We start from the raw sequence: 19333 nt of genomic DNA, 5'->3' as shown, positions 1-19333 counted from the left end.
GAAAGGATTTTAGTTCATGTTTGCAAAAGACAAAGAGAGAAAACATGTCCTCTTTCAATGCCGTCAGTGCTTGATTTACTATCCTTGTGGTTTGAGTCTCTGTGCGTTTATGTTGCAGCCTGCCAAGTTTACGGCCCCTGTTGGATGTACACTACCTGCCACTAACAGATATGCGCATTGCCAGAACATTCTGCTTCACCAATGGTGGTCAGGCTCTCTATCTGAGCTCTCCAACAGAAATACAGCGCATCACCTACAGCCAGGAGATGTGTGATAATTTGCAGGTGTGTGTGCGTGTGTGACAGAGAGAGAGAGAGAGAGAGAGAGAGAGAGAGCGTCTGTGCTGTGTGCATGACTGAATGTGTGAGCATGTATTAGTGTGCACAGTTTTAAAGTGTGTGTGGGGAGGGCAGTGATGGTGCCTACTGAAGTGAAATGTCATGCTTGTCATAGATGCTTTGAGCTCTGCTGAGCTGAGCCCTGGTGCACCTTGCAAGCTGTTTTCCTCCCCCTCCTTTAGTCTAGTGATGGAATAAATGGAAATCTAGAGAGTTCCTGTCTGCAGTATGATTTAGTTCAAGCACAGCCACAAATTGTGTCTGAGAAGCTGGCATTCAAAATTATATGTGTTGTCTGTGAATTTCATAGTACCTCTATATCGTAATAAATCATACACGCAACATACTTCACTCACTTGCAAATGTATGGCTCACTGACAGCTTACTGACTGACCCAATTGATTGGCTGCAGGAGATGCTAGGGGAGCTTTTCACACCCATTGAGACCCCTGAGGCACAGAACCGAGGCTTCCTGAAGGGATTTTTTGGGGGCAACGCACAGACCTTTGACCGAGAAGAACTCTGTGAGTGCACCTCTCATTCATCTGTGTGATTTTACTTGTGACTAACTACAGAAAAAATAATTTCTTAATATACCTATGTATAGTTGGTGAGGCAGCAGCAGGGAAGGCTTCTCGCAGTCTGGCCCAGCATATACCAGGCCAGGGCAGTGTGGAGACATTACGGGTAGCAGCTGGTGGGGCAGTGGGTGATCTTGCCCGAGCTCGAATTGCCCTGGATGAGAGAGGACAGAGACTAGGAGAGCTGGAGGAGAGGACGGCTCAAATGATGGCTGGTGCTGAGACATTCTCCAAACATGCTCATGAGGTAAAACAGAAAGTGAAAGGAGAGCAAAAATTTTGTTTGTGCATAACAGCTCATGTCATACTTGAATGAAAGTGTATATCTGCCATTAAGGGTCCAGATCATAACTACAACCCATCCCCTCAAGGAGAGGTGTGGCCAAATTAGTGGAACAGGGTCCCACTTTCTGCCCTTAAATTAAAGCCATCCCAACTCTGAACTCAATCACATCTCTGAGAGTCTACTATTCCTATTAAATTCAAGTAGACAGTGAATTACTATATCTAGCATGTTAAATTTAACTCTTTACTGCATGATGTATTACATTTACATCGAAAAAAATTTTTTATGGATGTTTATTACTTGAATTAGTTCAAGTAATATATATATATATATATATATATATATATATATATATATATATATATATATATATATATATATATATATATATTGGGGTGGTGGTGTAAAGTATCATATAGTCAAAAATAACACAATATGTATGAGATTACAGTTACAGCATTTTCCAGACTATAAGTTGCAGAGGTTTTTTTTGCCAACTAGTAAGCATGTAAAAGTTATATCTTCTAAAAAAAGAATTACAGTTGTAAAAGGTATGTGGGTGGATTTATTTACTCAAAACACATACAAAACTTAGGTCTAAACATTTTGGGTTAAGTATCTTTTTAATTCTTTCTCTTGAATTATTCATTCTTTCTCTTGAAACATAAAATTTAGAAAATAAGGTGCAATTGCAAAATGTTTGAAATTACAACAATTTTTCTTACATTGAATGTGATTTTTTAAAATATACTATTAGAGAAGCCTAGTATCTTTTGTGCTATGTAGGCCTGTTTAAATTCATGAATGCACATACCACAGGTGCATATGGCAACAATGACATTTTACCATTTAACAGAATACTCAGAATATATAAACTTGCTTAAATGACAAGAAAAAAAAACAAATGTTAACTTAGCTCAGATAGTTTTCTTTTTTTTCCTTTAAGTAGTTTTGCCTAAATATTGAAAAATGTATACAATTTTGAGAGTCCGCCGATGATGACCTTCACCATGCCATGTGATTGCAGAAAAAAAGTGCAAACAGTACTTCCTGGTCATGTGACATAGCATTTTTTGTCATATCAAGGCTAAACGACCCCTTTTTCCAGGTACATAGGAAAATAGTAATTTTGCATTATCAAAAATTGGAGAAAAATGAATTGTTGCCATATGGTAACAACATGCAGTAAAGGGTTAAATCATTGAAGCATTGTATGTATTTTGACTAAATCTCTTGGGTATTAAGAACTATAGAGCCAATACAGTATAGTACTTGTTATGAAGTGCCCAAGCATTTTACACTTACCTATGTGTTTAAGGGGTGTCAAGACCAAGTCAACTAAATCAAGTAATATAATGTGAGATAATTTTAGCTTCATACTAATATATGTATGCGGGTTTTCACTGTCTTCCACAGCTGATGCTGAAATGCAAAGACAAGAAGTGGTATCAGTTTTAAATGTGTTAGCCTGGATGAAGGCTAATTCTGCTCACCAACCACAAGAGGACACTCCTCTGGACCATGGACCTTCACTTTTTAAAAGAGAGGTTGAGAGGAGCTTAGGGCTGTTCCTTCTCTTTTGGGCTATGTATACAGGACTATACTTCTTAATCAGACTGGTTTGACAGACTGAAGACAATAACTGATGGACAGATACCATTAGCGTTAACAACTTTGGGGTGGTTCCTCCCTTAATACGTTATGGATTAGACCATCCTTCACTCATGTACAGGGGCCGGGGTCTTCTTACAGGAGGAAAATTGGCTCTTGCTGTGTAGAGACTTTAAAGTTATTTTAAAAAAAAAAACAAAAAAAAAAACAAGACTGCATGAAACAAAAATGGATGACCTATAAAAACATCAAACTGCCATATTCAAAAGCAGCATGTTACTTTAAATCAAAGGGAAATAAAAGAATAACATAATTTTATTTAATAATATAAGCCAATACCAGAATCCTATGACAAAAACTTTATATTTTTTGAAATAGCGATAAAATATAAATAAAAAGGGAAACTGTATACCTGCATTGCTATAAGGCCAAAATTCTGTTTTTTAATTGCTCCATACTACTTCTTTTCAATAATTTATTATTTAAAAATTTCCACCACTCTGTCTTCACATCAGTTATTCACACAATGTGTTCCACCCTTGTGTTCTGATTACAGACATGAAAAACTATTTAAAAACTACAACACTACAGAACAGAACAGACAAACCACACTCACCAACATCCTCCAAACGTATCACACATGCAACTTAATGTCGCACCACTTTAAAAACAATACAGCATTTATGAAGTAGCTGCTAACACATAATCGTCCCTTGAATAACAGCTTTACTACTGAATCAAGTTACTTCACCCTCTCCTAGAAATGTATGATGTGGTTTTAGACGTATAAGCGAGAAGTAAGCTGTACTGGGCAATATGTGCTATGAGTGTATCTGTGTGGTCTTACTTGAGTGTGTTTCTATTCATAAAGCCAATGTAATAATTCATGTGCCATATTCTAGATGGGTGAAGTATCTTTCCTGTAAACTAGCGATGAACTTATTCTGTCCGTGGTTGATATTTTAAGCTGTTACCTGTAGATTAAACTCATTCAAAGAGTTCTCCTGATCATTTGTGTCTGTTCCAGTACACTACAGTTTCAAATGTTTGTTCATTTTAATTTTGTGGGGTTCAATTTATCATTTTCAGCTGACCTGTTAGGTTGTGTTGTTTTCTGGACTTTTTTGCTGCCTTGGATCACATGTAACAAAGTCTGGTGAGTCAAGGTGTACCTCACTCTAAAGATATTGTACGGAAAACCATTGCCAAATCCATGAAGCTTGAACGAGAGAGTTTGTCAGTAGTAGTTGAGGTCAGACGATTGTTTATTTGTGTCTTCTGATTTAATATGTATAGGGTGGCGGAGACTGAGCCATGGGGACACTACATGAATATTTGTGTTCTTTGAGCAGTGTCTTAAATATATGTATGGAGTGTTGTATGGAGCATAGAGAAACTTGCACAATGGGACAATCTTGCTCACACAGATATTAGCCTACCTGTGAGCAATATCATTCTCATTTTAAGTGAGAAATCATGTGCAATTGGTTTAATGCTCCCTTTGGCCTGTTGTGCTTGTGTAAGATCTTTTATTTATCTTTTATCCCATATCTCTCCATGTCTTCTGCATGGAAAAATGGCCAAAGCATTCATACATATGCTGTTCAAGTCAAACAGACTAAACAGAAACCAGTAGGACAAGGATTTCATCTCTGCTAAGGCTGTACACAAAGCAAAATCTGTTATCAAAATATTTAAGGACAGTTTAGTCAAAAAAAAAAGCTAGCATGGCTAAGAAATTTATCAGGGGCATGAAAGCCAGCAATTAGGCTTAAATATCCCTTTAAAAGTTTTTAAATATTGGAGTGAGCAACTCCAAACTTAATATACTACATCAGTGTTAACCAAGTAAACACACATGCTCATTAAAATAGCCATGTCATTCTAGAGAAAAATGACCACTATGACTGTCCGTCATTTCAAAGCTAAAAGAAAGTGCATATATCTGATAAAGAATTCCATTAGTCAGAATTCTCAACCATTATCATGTTTGTTTTTAACAGCAAAAAAATACAGGGTGTTGTGTTTCTATGTTCTCAGCTTTTATATTAAAATGTACAGTTGGACCTGAAGAGAGTTGGGAGAAATGTCATACAAGGAACTCATGTGATTTCTTCTGTAAATGTTTTACCTGTTGAAAGATGGTACTGCGTCTAAAATTCTGAATGTAGTTCTGTAGTCCTCCCTCTGTCCCAAACTCTGAGCCGTTCTTCTACTCTACAGAAATGCGGCACAGTCTCGTTTAAATGGATACAACCACTTTTTGTTCTTATCGATATTACAGTAGTATTATAGAGGTTACTTGAATCAAAAAAAAAATCATGAAACATATGTTGATGCTAATCAAATTAAAATAATCATTGATTGATGTACTCATGGCAATGTGAGATTGATTTGTTTCTCACACAATATGTTTTGTTTAAATGAAAAATCTAATTAAATATTGGAAATTTGTGTCATCTATTGTCAGGGTTATTCTTTGTATGTATGTTTGTTTGTTTGTTTGTTTGTTTGTTTATAATAAGGAAAGAATCGTGCATTATACTGATCTGGACCTCAGAGTGTGTCTGGATGGAATTTATACAATAAAGTAAATGAGTGAAATAATGCTCTAGAATTATATGTATTCAAAGAATACATAACTATGTGCATTGGTCTGTGGAGGGTGGGGATTGTTATATTGTAAGGAATATGACAGTTTGTCACTAGATTTGGCAACTTTTTAGACCCCTTTAACAACTTTATTTAAAAAAAAAAAAGAACTTAGTAAAAAGCTAGCAACTTTTTGAGCAGATGTTAGCAACTGTCTTGTACACTTATATGGCTCGCCAGCTCATATCACAGCTGCTGGTTATACTGGCAGTGAGAACAGGTTCAGGTGACTCGCCATCAGTGTGTAAAGCCTGATCAAGTCGTGCTGGCACATACAGATGTTCCCAAATGACCAGTCACTGATCACCATTTTTGTCCCACCTGTGCAGTTCTTTGTTCTTTCTTTTAAGCTATCTTCTTGGCTATATTTACAAGTAATAAATGTGAGCTATTTCAAGCTAAACCATTTTCCTTCATGTCTCTTTCCCAACTACTGACTAATACAGCTTCTTTTCGTCTGGGTTATAGTAATTAGTTTGTGGTACCATGACCAAAAACTTACTAGAAATAAGTTATAAATTTATATTCTGGTAAAAAAAAAAAAATTCCCTGCTGAAAAAAATCAATAGAAACCCTTATAGAATTTGTAATGGTTTTAATGGTTATAATGGGAATTGTATTGGTTTTTAATGGAAACAGTAATGGTTCCTGTGGGCTTTCTACTGGTAATCTGTTGCCTTCTATTAGTGGCATGTTATGTCTAGTGGATACCATTAAGGACCAATAATGGTAATGGTTATGATTTTAATGGTTATAGCTGATAATTTGTAATGGTATTTGTAGTGGAAACCATTAGAATTTCTGTGATGGTTTCTATTGTTTATTTTTAACCCCCAGCAGGGTTATTCTAGTCTATTTTATTCTTCTGAAGAGACTTCAGAAAAGATTCCTTTGTGGTGTAACATGTTTTGTTATGCAAATGATCACCACTATTCAGTAAACATGCAAATTAATCTGTGGTGTCATCTGGTGACTTCTATTGACTTTTTGAGCATAGTAACTTTCCCCTGAAAAGAGTTGGCAATGCTGGAGAAACATAGAATTGGATACTATAACCAGAGTTGGGTGTAATCTAATCTAATTACTTTTTCTGATAACACAGTAATGTAATGCATTGCATTTTAATTTTATGTAATTTGATTACAGTAACTGACGTCAATAAAATTGTTACTTGCGTTACAAATGTATTGTTAAGAAAACAATATTAAGTAAAATGAATTTTTTAAATAAATGACATTTTGCCCTGAAGAATTTTTCTTTAGCGCTGAATAATTCTCCACTTGGAGCAGTTTGTCACTACGGGACTGAACGTCAGTAAAAGAAGACTGCCTGTAATTTTATATCTTCAGTGAATGGAGGCGAGACCAATCAGACAGGGCTTACAGGAAAATACTCTCTATTCTCTCAATTCTGCCAATTCAGTCAGAGTGAGGAAAAATGGATATACACCTATTTTTTTTAAACCAGTAAAGGGGTTGAAACTGAAACACTATCATCCTCTGATTCTGAGCAGAAAAAACAAGCTGTGTAAATGTCTATATGAGTTCCAGTTTACGTGAACATGATATGAGCAGAGCATAAAGAATGATGACGTACTCTGCATGGCACTGTAGCAGCTAAACCCATAGTTTAGCTGTGCCTCCCCTTGGCTCGTGACACCAAACTAGCCTAATTAGAAAAGTTTTATATTTTATCGGTCTGGTAGTTCTACAAACAGTGACAACACCTGAGGCATGTGTTATGATAAATCCAACTTTTTCTGATCTTTGCCATGCATTGCACACTAAAATTACTGAAAGAACTATGAGTTTCACGTTGTAGTGTATTTTTGTAGGTTTGATAGGTTTTGAAAGTAAAGTAATTAGTAATCTGATTACTTTTTACGTGCAGTAATCAGTAATGCAATCAGATTTCAATTATAAAGTAGTAATTAGTAATCTGTAGTGGATTACTTTGTTTGAGTAACTTATCCAACATTGGCTATAACCGTACAATCGACCATCTAGCATTGTAAATCATTACATTTATTGGGAAGGGCAAACCAAATTAACAAGCTACTATATCTAACCGTGTAAATCAGTAGGACATATCTGTAACCGTGTAAATCAGTAGGACATAACCGTAACTGTGTAAATCAGTAGGACATATCTGTAACCGTGTAAATCACTAGGACATAACCGTAACCGTGTAAATCAGTAGGGCATATCTGTAACCGTGTAGATCAGTAGGACATAACCGTAACCGTGTAAATCAGTAGGACATATCTGTAACCGTGTAGATCAGTAGGACATAACCGTAACCGTGTAAATCAGTAGGACATATCTGTAACCATGTAAATCAGTAGGACATATCCGTAACCGTGTAAATCAGTAGGACATAACCATAACCGTGTAAATCAGTAGGACATATCTGTAACCGTGTAAATCAGTAGGACATAACCGTAACCGTGTAAATCAGTAGGACATATCTGTAACCGTGTCAATCAGTAGGACATAACCGTAGCTGTGTAAATCAGCTGGACATAGCAGCCCACATACATGCACATCTGCTTATGTCTGAATAATATCAGACAAAAGTATGAATAATATCAGACATAAGTATGAATAATATCAGACATAAGTATGAATAGTATCAGACATAGTATCAGTTACAGAAAGCTCTGTTTGGTGAATACGTCAAATCTGCGCAGTTCTGCGCAGAGTGTGCACTTCATGAACACACCTGACACACTCTGTGGAGCCGACCAATCAGATGTAGCGCATCGGGGAGAGGTAGCGGGCCACGTCCAGAAACCGCATACTTATCCTACTAACTAGTATAGCAACATTGTACACTACCGAAAGATGGTGTGCTGTTGTATCATACTGTTTAGTAGGAAAGTATGGTCTTCCTGACTTGCAGCATTCCCGTGCACATACACATCACTAGAATCAACAGGGAGTTTTTCAGTGCAAAACTTTTCTGCACTTTTAGATTTGGAGGACGCGATGAGGCGGTCTTAATAATAGGGAACCGCTAGCTGATTTCAAATCAGAGAGCCTTCATTGCCGAGGAGACATCACATTAGCGACTGATCTAGACACCTCGGGTAAATCAGACAATGCTGTGGCGAGCTTTATCGAGATTTGTGCTGTACTGTACGCTGTCTTGCCTGGTTACAGTAGCAGTCTGCTCCAGCGCAGTACCCAGTGCCTCCAAAAGTTTGGTGTGGGGCCTCGGACTTGAAGCAAACGCCGTGCTCCCTGCCCGCTTCTTCTTCATCCAATCCGCGGACAAGACCGGGAAAAAGTAAGCAGACCTGATGGACTTTTATTTCTTCACAGCAAGAAGTTCAGTTAAACTTCTGATCTCACTGGGTCCCTGCCGAATCCGAATGAACACACCATAAATACACCGCACAAGAGTACAACCAAAGACGTACCTGAGAGACATTCTAGCGTAATTTAGATCCAGAAATGTATAATATATTATATGAATATTATTTTGTTGCCTCATGTCAGTTATCTATTTACAGTACTCATTATACAAAACAGGGTTGCCCAATCTAAGATTAAAACGAAATGCATTACGCATGCGCCGACTCTCACGCACTATACTGAGTCTGCACTATACTATATCTGTGGTTGAAAATCACACAATATAATACAATGATCAGCCATAACATTAAAGTCACTGACCAGTGAAGTGACTAACATTGACTACGTTTACATGGACAGCAGTAATCTAATTATTGACCTTATTCTGAATAAGACAATATTGTGATTAAGGTGTTTACACGAGTTGCTTTTAGAATATTCCTTTCATGTTTTACATGTTATAGAACATAGAACGATTAATGGCACACATCATTACATCCCCACGCCATGTCATTCGATGTTCCCTCCAGAATTCCACGTATCGGCATACAGTTTGTCTTCATTATGGTACCATATACAATTTTGGGCGTTTCATTTTTAATTTTATGAAATCTTCAAGTGCAGTTAATTATTTGTCATGCTATACGTGCAAATAGACGACATGACGACATTGAAGCCATGGGCTGCGTCTGAAACCGCATACTTATGTACTATATGTTAGCTGAAATACGTGTATCTCACTAACTATATAGTAGATAAGTACGTGGTTTCGGACGCAGCCATGCTCTCTTGTTTGTCGCCATACGGTTGAGCACTGCCGTGTGTGTATGTGTCCTGTCGCAAAATGCGGTGAAAACTCCCACACGACGTTAATAGTGTGATTAAGGTGTGTACATGTCTGTAATGCACTTCGTCAATGTGATTAAAACATGAGTACTCCACATGTCTTAATTCGATTTGTGTTTACTTCGAGTATAACTTTAATCAGATTAAGGTAATCACAAATCACTGTTTACATGCTAGTTTCTTAATCAGAGTATTGTCTCATTCGGGTTAATATCGGATTATTGTTGTCCATGTAAACGTACTGATTGATTATCTCTTTACGATAGCACCTCTCAAGGGGTGGGATATATTAGGCAGCACGTGAACAGTCAGTTCTCAAAGTTTATGTGTTGGGAGCAGGAAAAATGGGCAAGAGTAAGGATCCATGGCGGCCCCAACTCGCAACTTACAGGACTTAAAGGATCTGCTGCTAACGTCTTGGTGCCAGATACCACAGATACCCTTATTGTGTATATGTCACAGTGACTGAATAATATATCTCATTGTTCAGCAGGACTGTATTTAGGTCTAGGAGAAGAATAACACCCTGGTAACACCCCAGTGGAATGTACATAAATTTCTGTTACTCCAGTTCCCACGGCTAATGTGGCTGAAGTTACCATTGTCTCTGATTGTATTCCCAGAGATCAGAGTTATTTCATCTTTTTTATTTTTAACCCGAAAACCGCTTACTGTCTGTATAATTTATACACTCTGGTTCATACATATGGGGCTGAACACCAGTATTTACGGTGTCAGTCATGCTGGTTTTCCTGATTTGTTGTTGCAGTAGTATCCAAAGCACAAGCTGTAAAGGTACAGCCCTCTTCTGGAAAGGGGGCGGGGAGCAGCAGCTCATTTGCATTTAAAGAGACACACGAACAATGTTTTTGCTTCCACCCAAAAATGTAAAAAATTTTTACATTTACAGCATGGTGTAATAAATGATCCTTGGGGTATTTTGAGCTGAAACTTCACAGACACATTTCTGAAAACCTGAGACTTATATTACATCTTGTAAAAAGGAGCAAAATAGGTCCTCTTTAAAGATAATCTAGATGACTATAATACATCTCCATCCTAAATTTTGCCAAATTATATCCAATCCAGGTACTCAAAAAAAAAACATTTACCCTTATTATAGGCAATTCTTTAGAGCCCAAAAGCCTTTGTAGAAATGTTCTTACAACATGCCTTATCAAATAGTGTTGGGCTTTTTGGTTTCCTGGCAGTCATAGCCTGAACAAGGAAAAACACAGTTTTAAAACAGCTCCTAAATTGTGCATGTGCACATATATATCCAACAAAGTCACAGGGTGACATATAACTCAGTATTTGCAGTAAATGCTGTTGTCATACAGCCATATTTACCTTTTTTTCTTCTTACCTCATACAAATATAGGACCACATGTACTCCATATGGAGTTAACTGCTTAACAGGTTTTGACAGTGGTCCTCAGCAAACACTAGAAACGTATGAAGAATGCACTGTAGCAGAAGAGATGAGCCTATCCCCAGCTGGATTTCATTTTTTATTTTTGATCAGCACATTTGAGCTCTGCGAGAAGGTTCTAGGGAATGATGGCTGTATGACAGCGGTCAAACATCTATGTGCATCTCTTAATCTGTTTCATTTATTTCCTGGACTGCAGTTTTACAACCTCACCTGGAGCCAATACATTTGAAGTGAAGATCACATCCCTATCAGAACCTTTCTCCAGGATCTGGGTGCAGGTTTTAGACCGGCAGGATGGATCTTTTCTGGTCCGTTACCGCATGTATGCCAGCTACACGGACCTCAGTATTCAGATCCTACTGAAGAATAAACATGTGGCCAAGTCTCCATACATTCTCAAAGGTGAAAATTGTCTTTTCCTGGGGGAAAAAAACCTGGTCTGGACTATAATCCAGTTTCTTGTTAAAGACATGTAAAACTGCTACATCATATAGAGTTATATGCCTTGTCTCATTATACCAAATATTAGAAAAGATAATCCTAATCAAATCTTTTTTAAAACAGTATTTATTCAGCAACCAATTAAACTAAGGCACTGCCTTATGTTTACTTAAAATCCAGTTTCTGACCATAACAAATTCTAAATCTAAATATATAGTCAAAAGTTAAAAAAAAAAAAAAATTGACGTTTAATAAATGCCTGGTTACCTCATCTTCTCTCTTGCTGTCTAGGTCCAGTGTACCATGAATCATGTAACTGTCCAGAGCCCAGTGGTGCATTGTGGGAGAAGCACATGCATTGTCCCTCTTCATTTTCTCAGATCCAGTATGACCTGTCATTCTTTCCTAAAGTGGACCTAGAACGCAATGCCCATGAAATCCCTCAGCGCTTTGGTCAGAGACAGAGCCTGTGTCACTACACCATCAAAAATAACCAGGTACTTTATACAATTTCTGTGGAGTTGCTGATTCTCCTTTGGTCACTAGGTGGAGATAACATCATATACAAAAGGAGGATAATGTTTATAATCCTTGTTTACCTTTAAAAAGGACTCTGAATCCAGTTTTCCTTATGCTTCAGCTTACTAGCAGAAAACTTTTCTCCAAAGTGATAAACCACACATATCCAAAACATACAATTACAGCCCCAAGCACCACTTTAACACTTGCAGCTCAAGTATATATATTTGTATAGATGATCACATCCCTGTCAGAACCTTTCTCCAGGATCTGGGTGCAGGTTTTAGACTGTCAGGTCTAAACATATATATATGTATATATATAATCTCAGAGGTTCCGCTAAGAAATTTTGGTGCTGGCCATCATGTCCAGGAATGATAAAGTTTATCGGACGAATTTTTTAAAAATCTGGTCATCTCATTTCCGTGTTTATTTTGCACTGAAACGTTTTGGGCTATGCATGGTATATGTGATTTTGGCGGCAGGGACGTGGTTGAGCGTCAGCTGTGGATGGAGAGGAGGCAGGTTGAACCGGCAGGTAACACCAGAGGTTTGCCAAGTCCACTTATAATATGTGACTTGTAGCTTCTTTTTTTTCTGAAGTTGCTTAAAAAAAAATCACCGGTCGCATGTTGTGTTTCTTTGGGCTTGTTTTTAAAAACGTTTTTAAAAATTTGACAAGCGACTTCATTTAAAAAAAAATTAATGCATTTCTTTTAATTTTTTTTTTTTTTTTTAAACATTTATGGTCGCAATTTTCCCCAATGCATTGGCACTGTCTGCTCACAGCCTCACAGTAATATCAGTGCTGTGGTGTATTTCACCCTCCCACAATTATTACTGGTTATAAAAAAAAAAAATTCCATCTGCCCAATCATATTCTGCTTGCAGGTGATCAGATATGAGTGGATAGTGCCTGTCATCCCTATAAGCTTTGTAGCCGTTTGATGATTTTTTAAATTTTATTAAATAAATTCTGTTTTTGCTTTTCTAACTGTGAGTGGTTTCAGTTTAATATGTTGCAGGCTCATTTATTGAGGCTGTTTACATCACGGCCGTAACAGGCAATAATTATATTGGGCTTGTTTCAAGCTTGTTTTTGAAGCTGCAGTTGCTTATTTGTCTCGTGAGAGTTGGCAACACTGGATAATGCATAATTCTGATCTGTGTTGGATGAGCCTGAGTTTATTTGTGTGTCTGTAGGTGTGCAATTGCGGACATACTTTGTCTAACGTATGTCTGCTTCGTGTTAATATTTTTACTGTACATTGTGTACATTGTGCTCATGGATATCAAGCAATTGCAAATACAACACAGGTTTATCTAAAAAAAAATCATATATTTGTTAAATATATCTGTGCAATAATTATTGGCACCCCTATGAATTCATATGAGAGAAATATATTTGATGTATATTCCCATTGATATTTTACCATTTTTGTACACCTGGGTGACTAGGAACAGGAAATTGTTCAACCATGACTTCCTGTATACAGGGGTATAAATATGAGGTAACACATAGGCCAAATTCCCTTAGTCATTCAGAACAATGGATAAGACCAAGGAATATAGCTGTGATTTGCGGCAAAAGGTTGTTGAGCTTCACAAAATGGGAAGTGGCTATAAGAAAATAGCAAAAGCATTGAAAATGTCCATTTCCACCATCAGGGTAATATTTATGAAGTTCCAGTCAACTGGAAATGTTATGAATCAACCTGGAAGAGGACGTGTGTCTGTATTGTCTCAACGCACTGTGAAGAGGACAGTTTGACTGACCAAAAAATCTCCAAGGATCACAGCTGGAGAATTGCAGAAGATAGTTAAATCTTGGGGTCAGAAAGTCGCCAGAACTACAATCCGAAGTCACCTACATCACCACAAGTTGTTTGGAAAGGTTTCAAGAAAAAAGCTTCTCCTCTCATCCAAAAAACCTCAAGTGTCTTCAGTTTGCCAGACACTACTGGGACTTCAAATGAGATCGGGTTCTATGGTCAGATGAAACCAAAATAGAGCTTTTTGGCAATAAACGCCAGAGGTGGTTTTGGTGCATACAGAGAGGTAGCCATATGGAAAAGTACCTCATGTCCACGGTTAAATATGGTGGTGGCTCTTTAATGTTTTGAGGCTGTTTTTCTGCCAGAGGCCATGGACATTTTGTTAGGATGCATGACATCATGGACTCTATCAAATATTAACAGATATTAAATGAAAACCTGGCTGCATCTGCCAAAAAGCTTAAAATGGGCCATGGTTGGATCTTCCATCAGGACAATGATTCAAAACATTCATTAAAATCAACACACAAATGGTTTACTGAACACAAAATCAAGGTCCTGCCATGGCCATCCCAGTCCCCTGACTTGAAACCCATGGAAAACCTGTGGTGTGAACTGAAGAGGAGAGTCCACCAGCGTGGACCTCGAAATTTGAAGGATCTGGAGAGATTCTGTATGGAGGAATGGTCTCAGATCCCTTGCCATGCATTCTCCAACCTCATCAGGCATTATAGGAGAAGACTCTGAGCTCTTATCTTGGCAAAGGGAGGTAACACGAAGTATTGACTAAAAGGGTGCCAATAATTGTTGCACACCTATATTTAACAATTTTTTTTTAATAAACCTGTGTTGTGCTTGCAATTGTTTGATATCCATGAGAGCAGAGTATTTTTGTGAATTTTTTAACAAAAGATCAAAAGGTTAAACAACAAAGATAATTTTCAGAGCCTTCTTTGCTAATATATACCAAGGGTGCCAATACTATTATAGGGCACTTTGTATAGCGCTGTGAAAAAGTATTTGATTTCTTTTGTTTTTGTGTATATCTCATACTAAATTGTTTCAGAAATTAAAACAAAGGCAACCAGAGTAAACACAAAATACAGAGTTTATTGGTTCTCCTGATTTGTTGTTGTAGTAGTATCCGAAGCAAGGGCTGTAAAGGCACAGCCCTCTTCTGGAAAGGGGGCGTGGAGCAGCAGCTCATTTGCATTTAAAGAGACACACATGAAAACAGCATGTTTTTGTTTCCACTCAAAAAGGTGCATTTACAGTATGGTGTAATAAAAGATCTGTGGGATATTTTGAGTTGAAACTTCACGGACACATTCTAGGGACACCTGAGACTTATATTACTTCTTATAAAAAGACTGATCTCAAGTTATCCGAAGCATTTGGTTGCAGTTATTGCTGATAAGGGTGACACAACCAGATTTTAAGTTTAAGGGGGGAATTAGTTTTTCACATGGGTGATAGGTGTTGGATAACTTTTTTTGCTTCATTAAAAATAAAAAATAAAACAAAAAAACTATTGTGTGTTTACTCTGGTCGCCGTTGTTTTATGTTGTATTTTGTTTGACAATCTAAAACTGTTCAGTATGAGAAGTACACAAAGACAGAAGAAATCAGGATGGGGCAAATTCTTTTTTTTCACAGCACTGTATATTATATGCAGATTGGGATCAATAAATTCTGTTTGTTTTTAATGCACAGAATTTCAAAATGGTAGAGTTGAACAGTAGTGTTTTAACAGGACAAACACATATAAAATTATTACTGTGTGCCATTCTGATGAGTTTGTGTTTGTATTCAGGTGTATATCAAAACACACGGCGAGCATGTTGGCTTCAGGATCTTCATGGACGCCTTTCTCCTCTCTCTCACACGGAAAGTATGTACCGGTTCACACATTAGTAGATAAAATTGAGACAAAGATATGCTCTGTTGCCAGTGCACAATTCAATACAGGTGCATCTCAAAAAATTATATATATATATTGAAAAAAAAAATCTTTTTTTCCCTCCATAATTTAATCAAAAAAGTGAAACTTTCATATATTCTACATTCATTACATATAAAGTGAAATATTTCTCTATTTTTGTTTTATTCTTGATGATTATAGCTTACAGCTATACACACACACACACAGCTGCAGGAAATCAAAAATCCAGTATCTTAATGTTAGAATAAAGACTACAGAAATATTATATAAGATATTACATTTTTTTTTTAGATGCACCTGTATGTATCAGTTATCAATTTTGGACAGCAGAGGGCAGCAACACTTTGATTACTCTGTTTCAGATTATAAAAAGACCCAGCAAGATGGATTTAAACTCTAGTAATTATCTTTTAGCACTAAACGAATGGTCATTTTCAACAGTTGAATTAGTGACTTCTGCCATATTCTCTCTTTTTTTTTTTTTTAAACAAATGGATTCAGTCACCATGATCAGTGACTGTGATGTTAATCCTGGATTTCCATGTAATCAGGTTAGGCTTCCAGATGTTGAGTTCTTTGTGAACTTGGGTGACTGGCCCCTGGAGAAAAGACGGACCTCTGAGAAACTCCATCCCATCTTTTCTTGGTGTGGGTCCAATGACACACGAGATATTGTTATGCCAACCTATGACCTCACAGAGTCTATACTGGAGACCATGGGCAGGTATGGAGTTCTTGTGGGAACATGATAATGCACAAGTATGTCTTGCTAAGTCTCCTTTGTATTCTTCCAGAGTAAGTTTGGACATGATGTCAGTGCAGGCAAACACGGGTCCTGAGTGGAATGAGAAGAATAGTACAGCTTTCTGGAGAGGTCGTGACAGCAGGAGAGAGCGTCTGGAGCTGGTGAAAATGGCACGAGCAAACCCTACACTGCTAGATGCCGCTTTCACCAACTTCTTCTTCTTCAAGCATGATGAGAGCCTTTATGGGCCACTCGTCAAACATGTTTCCTTCTTTGACTTCTTTAAGGTGAGGGAATGATGGATGAATGGATGGGTGAATAGATCGATCAACAATGACTGGCAATGAATGGATGTTATATGGATCGATGGATTTGTATGTGTTGGTTTCTGGATGTAGAGGGATGGATGGATAAGTAGTCAGACTGAATCAGTGGATGAGTTGTCTGATTAAATGGAATGGTTGATAGATGGATGTGTGGATAACAGCATTTGGTGTTTTTCAGTATAAGTATCAGATAAATGTTGATGGAACGGTGGCTGCATATCGAATGCCCTACCTTCTGGCTGGAGACAGTGTGGTGTTGAAGCAGGACTCCATATACTACGAACACTTCTACAGCCAGCTCCAGCCTTGGGTTCACTTCATCCCCTTCAAAGCAGACCTCAGTGATCTGCTGGAGAAGATACAGTGGGCTAAAGACCACGATGAAGAAGTACAGTATTCTCACTCTCTCCCTCACTCATTCAGATATGAAAGTTCTGTTGGTATAAATGCTTAGCATGTTCTTAAAAAGGTTGTTTTTTTTTACTTTTACCAATTTTCATCAAGTGTTGGTAGAGTAATAATTAATATAGCAAGATGTACAGCTGTGGTCACCAACACTTTTGAGATCTCCATTTCATAACCATAAAGAATATAAAATTAAATTAAATAAAAACAAAGTGAGCTTTTAAGTACCTTCTTATAGATCATAGGGTATTTCTAATGTGTTTACATTTGTATAATATAGCGTTTTAAAAATATTTTTAAAATATCTTTGTCTTCTTTGCTTTACTTTGCAGGCTAGGAAAATTGCACAGGCTGCTCAGCAGTTTGCACGTATACATCTGATGGGTGACAGTATATTCTGTTACTACTTCAAACTCTTCCAAGTAATAATTCACAACTATTGTAGCATACTTATTCCTGCTTTTTCACACCAATTCATACCTTTGGACTTGTGTTGCTTACCTAGGTTTCTTGACATCATGGTTTAAATCACACACACAAGTTGAAATACATCTGAATTTGAATTTATAAGCAGCCGAAGGTTCACTGGTAGATTTTAACTCTTATTTTTCTGTTACTGTAGACATGCTACTGAATACCTGTAATCACTTATTTCCCCCACTTCCTTTTAAGCTTATGAACCTTGCTTATCAGTTAATATATCATGGCATACTTAAATTTAGATTTAAATTTTTATAGCATTTGCTAGAAGTCTTATCCATAGCGACTTACAGAAGGCATATCTAATCTTCTAATCTTTACCCAGCAATTGTATGTGATAACTTCAAGGACACAGGTTAAATAATGCAAAGTCAACTGAAAAAATTAATCTTTAAACTAGCATTTCAACCTCAAAGCACTTTCTAGTTATAAAAAAGTGTGTACAGTAAGTTTAAGTTGTGGAATTTACTAGGATCAAATACTTAAAATGTCGAATATTTATTTCTGGGTATGCGTACCTAATAAAATGATCCCTGGGTGAATATTGACTATCACTGGGATCTAGAGCACACAAAAAAAAGCTGTTGATGGTTTTTTTTTTTTCCTCTTCTCCATAAACAGTAGTTAAAGTGTGTCTGCATGTGTGTGTGTTACCATTTTTGTGTATATTCTATAGGAGTATGCAAAGCTGCAGGTAACTCAGCCTAAAATACGTGATGGCATGGAATTGGTAGAACAGCCGAAAGATGATCTTTTTCCATGCTACTGCCACAGGACCAAGGTGTGTGTGTGTGTGTGTACGTGTGTGTGTACGTGTGTACTACCTTACTATATGTGAGAGCTTTTCCCTGAGTTTATTTATTATCTTTTATAAGAAATAACAAATTGGTTATAGCTTAACTATGAATTCTGGAGTCATAAACATTAAATAATTGTTAAAAGACATTTTAAAATGGGCATACAGATGTTTTAAGCTTTTGATGAACAGAGTATATGTAAGCCAATGACTGTTTCAGCAAATTCAGAGTGACAATTTATTACAGTATGACATAGGACATTTTATTCACATAAACCATGTAACGTTGACATTTAGAGATTATTTTATTATCATGTTTATAACTTTGAAATTGGTCATATTCTTTTTGAGCCAACTGCATAGACACTCTTTTGATTGCTTACAGCCTATTGCTCAAAAATGCATGACATGACATTTTATGAACCACCAATTACGTTTGTACTAGAATTAAATTTAATGACGAATAATTTTTATCCTTTTTTCCTCATTCTTTTAGGGCAAAGATGAGCTTTGAGTGTCCACTTTCTGGGATCATGAATCAACTGCCTTATGATTCTGATTCGTCACATTCTGATCAAGTGCAGATCTTATTGAAATGAGCACCTCTAAACATTTTCAGTGCTTTGTCTATGTATTTTCCACTGTCATTATTTATAATGTATTATTTCCTTTTTTAAAATCTTGAAATTAAATGTACTCGTTTGAAAAACTAGATTTTGGTTTGCTTAATTGCCGAAGTGAACATGTGTGTTTACCAGCCAATTTTATTAGTTTTTAGTAGGTTTTTTTGTTATGCATG

General features: G+C 36.9%; 2 protein-coding genes across 3 annotated transcripts in view; both read left to right on the top strand.

Moving 5' to 3' along the window:
* The window catches only part of stxbp5l (syntaxin binding protein 5L), a 136496-nt gene extending 132679 nt beyond the window's left edge, over nt 1–3817 (top strand). For both annotated transcript variants that reach the window (XM_053626673.1, XM_053626672.1), the window contains 4 exons: nt 119–284; nt 751–862; nt 946–1166; nt 2622–3817. In XM_053626673.1, coding sequence (XP_053482648.1) covers nt 119–284; nt 751–862; nt 946–1166; nt 2622–2663 — 541 coding nt within the window. In that variant the 3' untranslated portion in view covers nt 2664–3817. The remainder of the gene's footprint in view (nt 1–118; nt 285–750; nt 863–945; nt 1167–2621) is intronic.
* Nucleotides 3818–8222: 4405 nt separating this feature from the next.
* On the top strand, nt 8223–19246 carry poglut2 (protein O-glucosyltransferase 2). Its single transcript, XM_053626667.1, has 10 exons — nt 8223–8756; nt 11302–11507; nt 11838–12043; nt 15654–15731; nt 16334–16506; nt 16577–16814; nt 17032–17241; nt 17591–17680; nt 18415–18519; nt 19031–19246. Exons 1-10 carry the CDS (start codon nt 8569–8571, stop codon nt 19046–19048), a joined length of 1512 nt encoding a protein of 503 aa, XP_053482642.1. The 5' UTR covers nt 8223–8568; the 3' UTR covers nt 19049–19246.
* The last annotated feature ends 87 nt before the right edge of the window (nt 19247–19333 follow it).

Source organism: Ictalurus furcatus, chromosome 6, assembly GCF_023375685.1.
Source record: "Ictalurus furcatus strain D&B chromosome 6, Billie_1.0, whole genome shotgun sequence".
NCBI lineage: Eukaryota > Metazoa > Chordata > Actinopteri > Siluriformes > Ictaluridae > Ictalurus > Ictalurus furcatus.
This window is presented reverse-complemented; position numbering and strand designations above follow the sequence as displayed.

What these genes read in the sequence shown, in the direction of transcription:
- poglut2 (XM_053626667.1), top strand. Translation starts at nt 8,569, where the DNA reads ATGCTGTGGCGAGCTTTATCGAGATTTGTGCTGTACTGTACGCTGTCT. An exon ending in ACACCATCAAAAATAACCAG is followed by an intron (nt 12,044 to 15,653) that starts GTACTTTATACA and finishes GTTTGTATTCAG; the next exon opens with GTGTATATCAAAACACACGG. An exon ending in CTAAAGACCACGATGAAGAA is followed by an intron (nt 17,242 to 17,590) that starts GTACAGTATTCT and finishes TTTACTTTGCAG; the next exon opens with GCTAGGAAAATTGCACAGGC.